At 40.6% G+C, this 12,833-nt stretch overlaps 1 protein-coding gene across 4 annotated transcripts in view; it reads right to left on the bottom strand.

Annotated features, from left to right (window-relative positions):
• The window catches only part of FBLN1 (fibulin 1), an 83,835-nt gene extending 71,413 nt beyond the window's left edge, over positions 1 to 12,422 (bottom strand). Inside the window, exon 1 of one of the 4 annotated variants that reach the window (XM_048929913.1) lies at positions 12,399 to 12,422. Coding sequence is in view for 2 of the 4 variants with exons in the window: in XM_048929906.1 (XP_048785863.1) it covers positions 11,665 to 11,740 (76 nt within the window). In the remaining 2 variants the exon portion in view is untranslated. Of the gene's footprint in view, positions 1 to 10,815; positions 11,155 to 11,664; positions 12,266 to 12,398 lie in introns of those variants that run through there. The other 3 variants (XM_048929906.1, XM_048929900.1, XM_048929907.1) reach the window with 3 other exon arrangements.
• Between the last annotated feature and the right edge of the window lie 411 nt (positions 12,423 to 12,833).

Here is a 12,833-nt window from a genome sequence, read left to right as displayed (position 1 = left end):
CATCCCCCCATCTTCCAAAAGGGCAAGAGAGAACATTGGGGAAAGTACAAATCTGTCAGTGTCATCTCACAGCCTGGGAAGCTGATGGGAGAAAATTCTCCTAGAAACCATTTCAGAACAGGAGGATATGAAAGTGATTAGAGAAGTTCCTCTGGTTCTCCCTGTACTAGTAATGAGGTTATTCTCCAAGTGCTCCTGCTGTCTGAGGTTTATAGCCTCCTTCCACCTGTCTGCAGACCCACCCACCTCCGAACCTGTTGCAATCATTTAACCTGTTCATGATCACATTTATTTTGACAAAGACCAGAAGGAACTTAGATGAGTTCCTCAAGTGGCAGACTTTCATTCACAGAGCAGTAAAGAGCAGCTGAAAGCCAGAAGATAACCCTCTCCAGTAACATAGTTGCTTTCAGAGAATAACCTGTATTCCTGATAAGTGATTATAACCTAACGATTCCAAGAAAAAACGTTAGATAAGATTTTAGGATGTACCAGTCATCTAAGGGTCGGTACCCTTAAGGATGCTACTACTCCTACTGTGCAAATTTCTCAACCACTGAGAATAATTCTGCTATCTCTCTTTAGGAAAGATTAAATCAAAATAGAAAACATGTGAAGAAAGGCTGGGAGGATGGACAGAGGAATCAAAGCCTAGGTATACGAGGGGAGGCCGGAAAAAACAACCAACCAAACAAACAGACTATTTTAAGCCTAGATAAGTAAAGCTTGTGAAAGAATGTGGTTTCTGTCAACAAATATTACAGAGGTAAACAGAAATCAGAATGATGGGATCAAGTAAGCCAAACATTCTTTAATAAGAAAATCATCATATTTTTAAATGGAATTGCATTTAATGTTAGCTTATAAGAGAGCTTTGTACTCAATGACCCAGGTCATTCTTCTAGCCTTACTTGCATATCCAAAATACTGATCAAAACTGTAACTCTGAATTCCAGGCAATATTTCTCTTGAATTCCTCACTGTGTCCAAAATTTATGCCAGCGTCTGAAAGCTAATTGCAGCTAATAATGATACCGGGAAAATCTGTCCTGTGAATAAATATCCGCCTGTGGTGAAAGACATACATTTGTGTCTGATCTTTTCTTTGGGAATAGGGGATCCTGTCTGCTGCTCTCTGTCTGCCAGTATACTGCTAACAAACATTTCATGCATTGAATTTCATACAATGTGTTACAAATAATTGTATTTTTTAGTGCTGTTGACTGCAATTAATCTTACTCATGCTGAAAAATGATACACATTTAATTGAAGCGCAGAGCTGGCTGCAGGCTTTTGCATGGCTTTGTACAAATGGGTCTTTAGCCAAATTCCTCTCCAGAAGGACAATCCCTGGCTCTGGATACAGATTCTTCCTCCCAGCTCTGGCAATACACCTCTACTCCAACCAAATAACTCAAGAATTCAAAGCAGGCCAAGCTAAGCAACTTCCTCTGTAGAAGTGTGTCCAGAAAAAGAAGGCTTTCAGATAGATTGTTGAGGGACAACTGTGGTCCAATATCCCTTCTTTCTTTTTTTTTCTTTTTCTTTTTTTTATTTCTTTTGTGACATCAGAATTCAGATCCTCCAAAGATCCTGCTAGAACTCTCTGGAGAACAGGGGGAAGTGGAAAACAAGCAGAAAAAAAAGGACTCCACCCTCAAGGCCATTCTTCTCATACATAACAATAAAAGAGTGGAAAACACTTTCTCTAGCTTTGCTTCACAGTTTGCCTTTTAAAATGGTATTTCATGGATAAAACTCTATTCTTGCAAAATCTCTAAAAGTGCTTGTCTCACCTCAAGGTTCATCTCCTGACTGCACTGGAATTTATTCTGATATTTTTGGCATTAAGAGTTACTAACGATTATTTAGAAACAGGATAGACTTAGTGCCTTGTAACTTCATTTTTCCAGTGTTGTGGACTGAACTGTAAATGTGTATATTCATGTGGCTTCCAGTTGGAAGTCTTTGGGCAAGCAGTTTGTACTCAGACCATTTGTGCTTTTTTCATCCTCTTCAGGGGACCAACAGCATGGGGCAGCTATGGCATGTCTCACTTCTAATAACAAGAAGTTCCTCATATATAGGACCTGGAAAGAAGGGGTAGTGGAAAGCAGACAATAGAAACTACCTTGACAACAACATCTCAAGGATTCTCACTTACTGTGTAAAAAGTAATGATTCTTTTTTTTCCTTCTGAATATAACTACATGGCTTTTATTGCAGCTGAGTGGCTCATAGCACCCCTCTGTGCTGGAATGCTAGAGATTAAATACACATTACAGTACTGCTCTTCTGAACTTAGTGCCCCTAAAACCGTTTAGCCAAGTGCTTAATGTTATATGCAATTCAGACAAAGAAATCTCAGGCGTCTGAGAAACAAAACATTTCTGGGAAAAAGCTGATTATATTGTTTGCATTCAGATAAAATATGTATTTTTATTTGGAAAGAAGAACTCTACAGGAAAGTTGTAATATGCAGGAATACACTGTGTGGTCCATTGTGTGAGCTTTTGAAGCAATTGTTCAGCTTTCTGATGTCATGAGACAAAGACATGATGATAAAACCAAGATCTGTTAAGATGGTAACATTTACTTCTCATTCAGATTTTGCAGGTTACTTGACCAATTCAGGAGAAAATTCAAGCCTAATTTGGATAAAATCAGATGCATCTCCCTCACTACCTTATCCCAGTAAAAAAGTATGTGCAGAAGGGCAGCAATGAGAACATGAGTTGTAAAAACTCTACATGTTAATATAGGAACAGCTGGGATCCCTATCTTGATGTTAAGGTGGTTTGTGCAGTATTCTGAGAGAACTTCCAGGAGTCCTCTTCAAGGAAAAGAACAGAAGAAACACAGCTGGAACTCAGATATCTAATTTTATAAAAGCTGTCGTGAAGGCACTTATCAGATAACAAGTGGTTAAAGGTCACAGTAATTAAAACATTTTGTGCACATGATGTATTCATCTGCTAGCTACGAATTATGCTGACATTGGCAAAACATGCTGCAGCATATGGTTGTTTTAAAAAAAGTAGTTTCCTAATCTTAAAAGGACTGCCATACTCTGAAGGAGTTCAAAGCAAAAAATGTGGTCAAATTCTGTAAAAATTTCTATAACTTTAGACTTCTATGATGTAATAACTGCTTATTCAGCTGCTACAGTTAATAATTTCTGTAAAAGAAAGATAAGCTTAAGATTGTTATCCAAAAGCATGATTCCTGGAATGAGAAACCCTGAATTCCTGCTGGGAATCATGGAAGAAGTAAGCAGGACTAAAATGGATTGGATAATTCTCATGGTGCTAGCTTTCCACCTAGATCAAAAAAGGTCAGATTTTTTAATTAACAACCTACAATAGCAGCTATTCCGTACAGCTGCACAGCTGATGGAAAAGCCTATGCACAACACAGGATTAAGATAGCTGTTCATCACTCAGTGCTGATCTATGGATAACTTATAAACTGCTATCAGTTCATACTATCAGACCAAAGCTACACCTAAGCACAGGTGGACTTACCAAGCTAGTGCTATTCAAGCCTTCTAGTTCCTCACGACAAGTGAAGTGACCATGATATTCATTGACTCCCCAGCACACACAACCAGCTGTAGTAGGGTACAGATTTGGAAATAAGTCCAGGGCAAGGGGTTAAGGTCACAACTTCTTACTAAGATGTTTTTAATCTTTTAAGCACATTGATTTACACTGTAAGAGACTCAGCACTAATGGAATGCAAGAGAACAGAACATGATTATCACTTCTCAGCATATGCCGATATAGACAGCAGGCAGACTCTGTGAAAGCTCAACACCAGTCCAACCAGTCCAAGTTTCAGCAACAGTACGTCATCCTGAATTTCTGGAACTCTTGCTTACAACAGACACGCATTGGTTTAGGTTTCCAATTAGAAAAAATATTTTCAACTTTTACAGCCTATCTTTCTTGTCAAGAAAACTCTCTTACTAGTAGTACTCATATAATTCCTAGCTGAAAAGAATAATGCAAATCTATAGACATTATTAGATCCTCAAAATGACAAGCTGGCAATCCTGTTTTCATCAGGGTCATGTTTTTTGTCTCCCAGCCTCCCTCTAAAATTATATTCTTCTGATGAATTCGGAGAAACTGCATATCCTTCTGGCCAAGGCTTCGCTGTGATGTAGGTTCAGTGCAGACTAACTGTGCTTGGCCAGCTCTGCCACTGCCATACTAATTGTTCACGAAACTATGATACCTGACTAATATTAGGTAGACAGGTCAGCTGCCTTTGTAGCAAGGATGGCAGTGAAGTACTGGTGGCTAGAATTTCCAGTTTCAATTTTTTGGTTATCCATTCTACAAACTGTAGAAAAGCTCTTTCTGGCAACGCAAATACTAGCTGGCAACATACAGGATCAAATAGACACAGAGACACGTTTAGACAAGGGAAGAAAGCTGATTTCGAAAGTCCAACTAGTAACAGAAACAGGATAAGACTGCCTTGTTGCACCCAATCTTGTGGGTAAACCTAGGGATTAGGCACACAGAGAGGAAGAAGTGATGAAAGAGAACAACATACAAAGAAAAACTTGGCCTCACAAGTTCCTGAAACAAACACTTTGAACTGAGAGTAATGGAGCAATGAAGGAAAGCACAGCATCCCTCAGCATGAGATGGTGTATTTGCTGGATTTCTTCAGAATTAAACTGGAATTAAGTTCTTCCTCCCTTACGCATCTAGAGAAAGAAGTATAGCAAATGGTTACTTTTCCTCCTTTCAAAGAATCTTCTCCACACCTCTGTGAGGGAAGTATCAAGCCAAAAAAAAAAAAAAAAAAATTGAGTGGGTAAATAAGGGAGCAATCTGGAGTGATCTGGGGATTGGAAGGAGAAGCAGGTTGTAAACATTGTCTTTTTTGGACAGTTAGCTATTCTTAGTCCTTCCATTAAATTTCTCTGACAGTTTTCCTAACAAATACACAAGTACTGCATCCAAGCTTGGGGCCCCCAACACAAGAAAGATATGGTGCTGTCGGAGAGGGCGCAAAGGAGGGCCACAGAAATGATCAGAGGGCTGGAGCACCTCTTCTGTAAAGAAAGGCTGGGGGAGTGGGACTGGTTCTGCCTGGAGAAGAGAAGACTCTGGGGAGATTTCATTGGGCCTAACAGTACTTGAAGGAAGCTTATAAAGCAGGAGGGAGACTGACTTTCTACACAGTATGATAGCGACAGGACAGGAGAGAATTATTTTAAGTTAAAAGAGGCAAGATTTTAGATTAGATGCAAGGAAAAAATTATTTACTCAGAAGGTGGTGAAGCACTGTCACAAGCTGCCCAGAGAAATTGCAGATGTTCCATCCCTGGAGGCACTCAGGCTCAGGTTGGACAGGGCCCTGGGCAACCTGACCTACCAGTAGCAGCTCTGCCCATGGCAGGGGGTCTAGAAATATACGATCTTTGAGATCCCTTTCAACTCAACCCATCCTATGATACCAGCTCAAGCTTTATAACACATACAACACAAAACCTGAAGCCAGGATGCCCTCCTGACAAAAACACAAAGCAGTGGATCTACTGCATCCTACAAGGCCCAGCTTCACCACCCACTGGTCCTCCCCAGTGCTGCTCAAGGCTACTCTGAGGGAACCTGTGAAAACGGTGCCTCTCTCCAATCAGGGAGGGCTTAAAAGTTACGGACTGACAGCTAATCACTCACGGTTCACATGTTGCTTAAAAAGGGAATATTCTCCACAAGCACCCTTAATGGTTTCAGTTTCTACCTTCAGATGATTTCTCATCTGAGTGTGATTATTTCAGGACAGCTGAGATTACTGAGAAAACCCAGCTAGCATACTAACTAAAGTAGCAGCACCCTAAAGGAAATGCCTGGTATGTTAGAGTGTTTTGTGGTTGGTTTTAAAACAGCCAGCATTTTACTGGAAATTTTTTTAGGTCTGGAGAACACTCATTTATGGGGAATGTGGCTCTGGTAGCACCAGCAGTGGCCATCACACAATTAAGGGGATTTTTCAAATATGGCCAAACCTCAATTTATGAGGTGTGTCTGTTTGCAGTCTATAAAATGAAGCTCTTAAAACTGTTGATGGTGGCAGCTGGGGATGAAGTAGCTGATGTGTTTGGTGATAAGGGATGCAATGCTTTTTTGTAACATGCCTTATTTCTTCTGATGGAGAAAGTAAATACTAAGTGTGTTTTTAAAAAAAAAAATTGTCTAAATACTAATAAAAAAAAATCTTTCAAAAAAGAAGGCAATTGCCTACTCAAAAAATGAGAAAAGACTCCATCTATTGCAGGAAAACCATAAGGCAACCCAAATGCATACCAGAATGCCATAGAAAACAAGGATAAAAGAGCCTATGAGAGGTTACCTTGTTGTATCCACAACTCTAGCAGAAATAATAAAATTTGGCAGTTGTAGGCAGACCTCTTTTTAGTTGCTCACAACAATATCAAGAAAGGCTGCTTTCCCAACCCTGAACTTTTAAAATAAAATTACTTCACAGAGTGCTGATAATCCTAAGCAGTGTATTTTCCTTTCTCATTTAAGAACAATTTTTTATCTTCTCTTGATTTCTCATTTCAAATCTTCAGAGAATACGTCATTGAGAAGTTTTATATAAGATGTTATAAGTTATTTATTATTAGTCCTGCTCGTTTGTATAAAGGCCACGATCCAAAATGTACTGTAATAAATAACAGACAGACCTCAAATAGCTTTGGAGCAAGTCCAAGTGAACATATATATTTAAATTAAAGCAATTGAAATAGGAAGTATGTGAAAATATGACTGAGCAGCACATCTCAGAGCTTAAAACAAATTCATGCTCTAACATTCCCACACCTTCTCAATTTTGTAAAATTGTTGTCCGTTTCATACTGGGATCTCTCTATTTTCATCTGACCAGAGAATCAGCAATAATAATAACAATAATAATGTTACTATATACTGTTTAAATGACATACGCCTACTCTGTAAGCATGGTTATTGAAAATATCAATGGACAAAGATGAATGATTCTGATTTTCTTCTATTGCTACATTTAAGGAATAGTCTGAAGACTATACTGACTGTATAAAATGTACAGCACGATGGGACAAGGTTCAAGTAACTAACGAATATGGAAGGAACCTGTAGAAAATAAAGATCCATTTTTTTAATATAGTTATACAGCAATGAGTTAGGAAAGATTTTTTTAATATAGTTATACAGCAATGAGTTAGGAAAGGTTCTCTTAGAGACATTAAAACTGTCTTATATGAGATTTTCCTCATTAGTCAAATTACGTATATTGAACCACAAGTTGCTATGTAGCTCTTTGAGATTTTCTTTGGAAGTACTGACAGTAAAGGTACTCTGTACTCTGAACCCAGAACTCAGCCAGTAAAAGAGCTTCAGAGCAGACTGATAGTCTGTTCTGTTTCAAATGTAGTGCTGGTATCGTTTGTACAGTGTAGAGCTTAGTAAATACTAAAAGCTTCTTATCAGAAAACATCTTACAAGCTATTGGCTTGTATTTGGCAATCTCAAAAATAACATGACTCTCCTGTACTTCAGCAGTAAATATGTAAATCTTCATCAGAGGTGTCTGTCAGCTCTTTCTGAAGGAAAACTTTAAATAAATTGGATTAACTGAAACGAGTTCAAGTGAGAATTCCTGAGAATTTAGAAATTCTTCTTCAATTCCTTTTCAAGATCAAACATTGCAGACTTGAAAACCAGAGGACAATCTCTCAAACCTTTAAAAAGTCTAAAGTAGGTTATACTAAGCACAGGGGACTCACAAGTGCTGGGGAAAAAAAGTGTTACTTTTTATTTTAAAGTGAAGGCAAGTAGTTTCATTAACTGCACTAGCAGATGTGCCAGTGCACTGAGGAAAACATTAGCACTGAAGATTGTTGTGTTCTGTCAACAAGAGAAGAATTTCAACACAACTTTTACTAGTAATTTCAGCATAACTCACTGCAGTGCCCTACTGTCTTGCCAGAGGTGGCTGTAGCAGGATAAGAATCATCATCTTGTCTGATAAACTGGCAAGTTACTATCGTAATTTTTCCCTTATTGTATGCCGTGTTCCTGTCAATGAAAAATACCCACTATGCTGCCTTTGTAGTTACTACTTTGACTATTCCCGTTTCCAAGCTACATTTTACTAACACCATATTATGCCCAAGAATTCCTCACATTCTTCTAGGTCTCTTCATTGATCTTTATTGACCCTTCCTCCACTTCATATTCTTTTGGCTTCATGTGACCTCTTGCAATATCTTCCCTCTTGCTCCTACTGACTCCTTCACTAACTTCCTTGCGGACAGCCTTTCTGTCATTTCTGACTCAGCAGAGTCTTAGTCTTCTGCCTCCACTTACACATTTTATCTTGGAATAATGTCATGCAATCTTCCAGTTGCATGTAATGACTTAACTATTAAAATCCCAGCTCCTGACCTATTTCCTTTCATCTAATCCACATGTAAATACATGTGCCTGACATTTCCCGAGTGCTTTACAAAAAACATTTGTCTATTCTGCCTAAAATTATCTGCTATTTTCTTCCTTCCTCAGCTTCTTCCATTTTCCTTATTCCTTGTCACTGGCAGGCACCACTGTTTGCTACTTGTATTCACAGAGTTCGGTTTATTTATCTTTTCCATAAGAAGCCATTTTATCCTACCATGAAGATTCTTACCCATACCATGATTTTTTAATTTAGATTTCAATCTTCTCTTTCTTGACCTTCTCTGTCTCATTCCCCTTGTGTTCTTTACAAGTATTCTTTGAAGACAGTAGACACTTATTCTGCTTATCAAATTGATTTTGACACCTACTTCTTTAGGTCTATCCATAACTCATGAAAAAAAGTTTATATTCTTTTATGTTCCTGGGTAACTATCTCAGGCAAGTTCTAGAAGAGCTATGATTCACCTTTCCTTTTCAAAAATGCTAATAAAAACACTGCTGAACAAGTTGGTCTTGACAAAGCTATTTATTGACAGTACATGAGTTGATATCAAGCTTGCAGAATAGGCTATACATATCAATAAATAAATAGATTTTGAAAATCCACTGACCTGCTATCAGATTTTGCCTGAAATCTTAAATAATCATATAAACACACTGCAGTAACTTGATAAGTTAGTTTATGGATTTTCATCTTGGATTTGACTAACACGTCTGCTTTCAATTACGGAGATGAAAAAGAAGAGTTTAACATTTTGCTCTTCCCCTGATTGCAATAAAACATCATGCCTGAAAATGGTCTATTAAAAGGAATTTCAGCTGAAAACTAATTTAGAGGTAGACAGCACTCATGCTTTAGAATTAGATTTTTGGGTGGTAAGTGATTTTTAGGGGGGTTGGAACTAGATAATCTTCAAGCCATTCTATGATTAGAGAGAGTAGCTATGATAGCAGGCAAAAAAGACCAGCCTTTTATAAGTCCTACTCCACCCACATATTTCTTATAAATTTATTGCTATAAAAGCACATGTAAAAATCATGATCTTAAAATAAAACTCATTCCACAAACTCAGTGGAACATTTTTTTTATTACAAACTATAAGCTCACACTGAATAGACATGTTTCCAGATGTTTAGTGAGTTAAACTGTCTGTGTCTGTAGTACCAAGACATGCCAATACCCAGTGAGAGGGTGAACTGTTCATACACTGACTGGACATAATGATGTGACTAATCCATCTTTTTCAGTAGGGATGGCAGTTTATAAGCAAAAAATGTTATAATAAAAGTGTAATGTCTAAAGTAAAATGAAGTTGCATCATAAAATTTAAGTATGCACTTTCTTATAAGCATTATATTTTCACATGCTTTGGGCAGTTCCCCTGAACTTAGCCCCAGGTCTTTAATCAATAGATACTGATGATCTGATAATTCATTAGAAGAGAAAAGCAAATAAGAAAGCTGAAAGAAACAAGTTTATGAGGAGGCTGTATTTCAGAAATAAGTTGATAATGTGACAATTACATCATTTTAAAGCCCTCACGAGATTGCCTTTATCCCAAGCCTCTTTACACTACTCACGCAGAGGAGACTCTGCCCCAAAGAACGTACACTCAAACAATATGAGCTTGCCATGTAAGTAGCTCATTTGCCTGCAAAACACAGATGGCCATGTGAAAGAAAGCAGAAAAATCTTACAGTGATTACAATTGCTAGTAATTTCCTTAGCATATCTACATCTTCAAATAATACTTTACCTGAGCAAAGTCTTCTCTTCAAGAAGCAGTATCCTAAACAAGGACCCTCATTTACCCTTAGAAATTTAAGTCTAGTTTTATCTAATTTACTGTTTTAGAATTCTGAAGACACAGCAATTCCCAGTGGAATTGGAGTTCTGATTTTTATTTGAGAATAAAGACTTGATATACCTTTTTCTGCCAAATTTGTCTATTATTTGCAGTGAATTTCAAAAACCTAACATTGCACATCCAATGACGTATTTTATGTCATATATTTTATGATATATAGTGAATGAGCTAAGGTTAAAGGTACACTGAATTACAAAGTGAAGTTATTCAGTATTTTACAGCAATTTTCAGCAGTCAATATTATTAAGTCCCATCCTTGTGAAACATCAAAGCCACAAAAGTACCCTGTCCTCAGAAAGTAGAAGTTATCCTGGGATTTTAGCACCAAACTTTGCTTTCCAATTCCCTCCTTACTCTGTTCCTCCGTCTTTAAAAGGAGTGGCTAACATCTCCATCCACGGCAAGTATTTCAAAGGACGGCTGTGACAACCACCACGCAATTGGGAAATCCAAGAGCCAAAATGCAGTGATAGTAAATAATAAATTACCTCACTGGCTTTTGTCTGCCGTCGTTAGGTCGGGGGCCACGTGTTTGTAAATGTTTGCTGGCGTGCAGGATGATCCAGCCTGAGCTCTGAACGGCCCCTCAGAGTTTGGCAGACAGATGCCACTTAGCCGCTAGCTATGATGAACGCACTGTCACAGCATGAAAGTAGCTTCTCTGACATGTCTTAACAGTTACACTTTCATATGCCCCGCCGAGTCAAACCAAACCAATATCCTCTTTTGATGCGGTGCCGAGAGAACAGGCAAATACGTGCACGGCATACAGACAGGGCCAGCAGGACCCAGGTCCTCGCCCTCCTCACCAACTCCACCACTCAGTGCCACTCGGACTTTTCACGTTCTGCCTTTAACAGGCCTGCGCCCTGCCTCACTGCCTCCTGCTTCGGCCGTATCTCCAGCTCTCCCTCGGACCCAAGTCCCACTTTTGGAGTGCAGCCGGCTGCCCGGCGGCTCACACCTGCCCTCTCTGCGAGGCCGGCCTCGGGGCCCCTCGTGTCGCTGTTCCGGGGCTGCCGAACCCAGCGGGCCGCGCCCGGCCCCGCCGCCCGGCCGGCTCACCGGCTCCGCGCGGCACAGCTAACCTGCCTGCCCGGAGCCTCGGGCGCGGTGCTCGCCACGCCTTTCTCCTCGCAAGAACGTGGCAGCGGCGCTTTAAAGCCCGTCCGGGACGTCCAGGGGCACGGGCGAGAAAGGAGTAGGAGAGGGGGGGACTGAAAGCCGCAGGGAAGCCCGGCGGCTCCTCGCTCTAAGTTTACTCCCGCTCTCCCCTCGGGCAGCCCGCCGGGACCCCCGCCGGCCTCCCGCGCTGGGTGCCGCTTACCCGCACTTACCTTGGCCCCGGAGCGCGGGCAGCAGCGCCAGGAGCAGCAGCAGCCGCAGCGGCCGGGCCCCGCGGAGCTTGTCCATCGGCCGGCGGGAGCACTCGAACCGAGCGGGGCTTGGCTCTCCCCGCTTCTCGCTCGCCGCCGTTGCTGCTGTGGCTGATGTTATATCCCAGCCGCCTGAGACCGGTTGGAAAAGAGCTCGCAGGAACCCCCCGCTCGGTGGGCTTTACAAAGATTTAATTCACTGCCTCCCACGGTTAATTACACAGCCTGCAAGTGCTCAGCAGAACTGAGCGGCACCGCGGCTCGGAGGCAGAGCCCCTGTTGTGCTGATACCCCTACTCTCTCCTCGCCACCCCCACACAGGCTGGGCTGTAAATGTGACTCCCTTCGGCTCGGAAAACTTTACAGATCCTCAGCATGAACCTAGGGACGGCCTGACTGATTCCGTGTGCGAGAAAGGCAGCGAATTCTGTCGGAGCCAAGTGGGAGAAAGCCACAAACAAAGGCAAAGCAGAGAAAAACAAAAGAAACCACCTAGCAGGGGAGGAAAGGTTTAACCTCTAGAGAGATTTTCAACACCCCCCCACCCCTCCTTGGTCTTTCCATGGATTTTACTCTGCAGTAGCTTTTTTTTTTTTTTCCTCAGTACAAAGGATTTTAAAAAGAGATATTCCAGATTCTCTAAACGAACTTCACTGGAGGGAAAAAAAGAAAAAATAAAACCCCACTGTTCTTACTTCTTGTAAAATATCAGGATGAGAATTTCTACCCAGGTGAGGCAGACAGTTCTGCTCTATCGACCCCCACCTCCATTATCTTATTTAAACAGGAACACAAACACTGATAGTGGTCAAAGGCAAAGCTGGGTTGGAGGTGCTCAGTTGGCTGTGTTGCTGCCAAGATCTTTCAGATAACGTGGGGACAATGTTTACATGCAAATACGTGTGGAAACAAACGGAGTTCATTGCTCCATTCCACTTCGCCATCGGTTTTCCTCAGGAACAGCTGTAAGTTGCTTTATATTTCTTTCGCAGTTGTGCCACAGGGGACTCTGATTGGACTATTCATCTTGTGAGCACTCAATAACTCAATATATGTATCTCTTCAAAACATCCAACTGGAAAAAAGCATTTAACACACATGAGAGCTGAAAGTATGCAGATTTTTTTTTT

Source organism: Lagopus muta, chromosome 1 (genome assembly GCF_023343835.1).
Source record: "Lagopus muta isolate bLagMut1 chromosome 1, bLagMut1 primary, whole genome shotgun sequence".
NCBI lineage: Eukaryota > Metazoa > Chordata > Aves > Galliformes > Phasianidae > Lagopus > Lagopus muta.
This window is presented reverse-complemented; position numbering and strand designations above follow the sequence as displayed.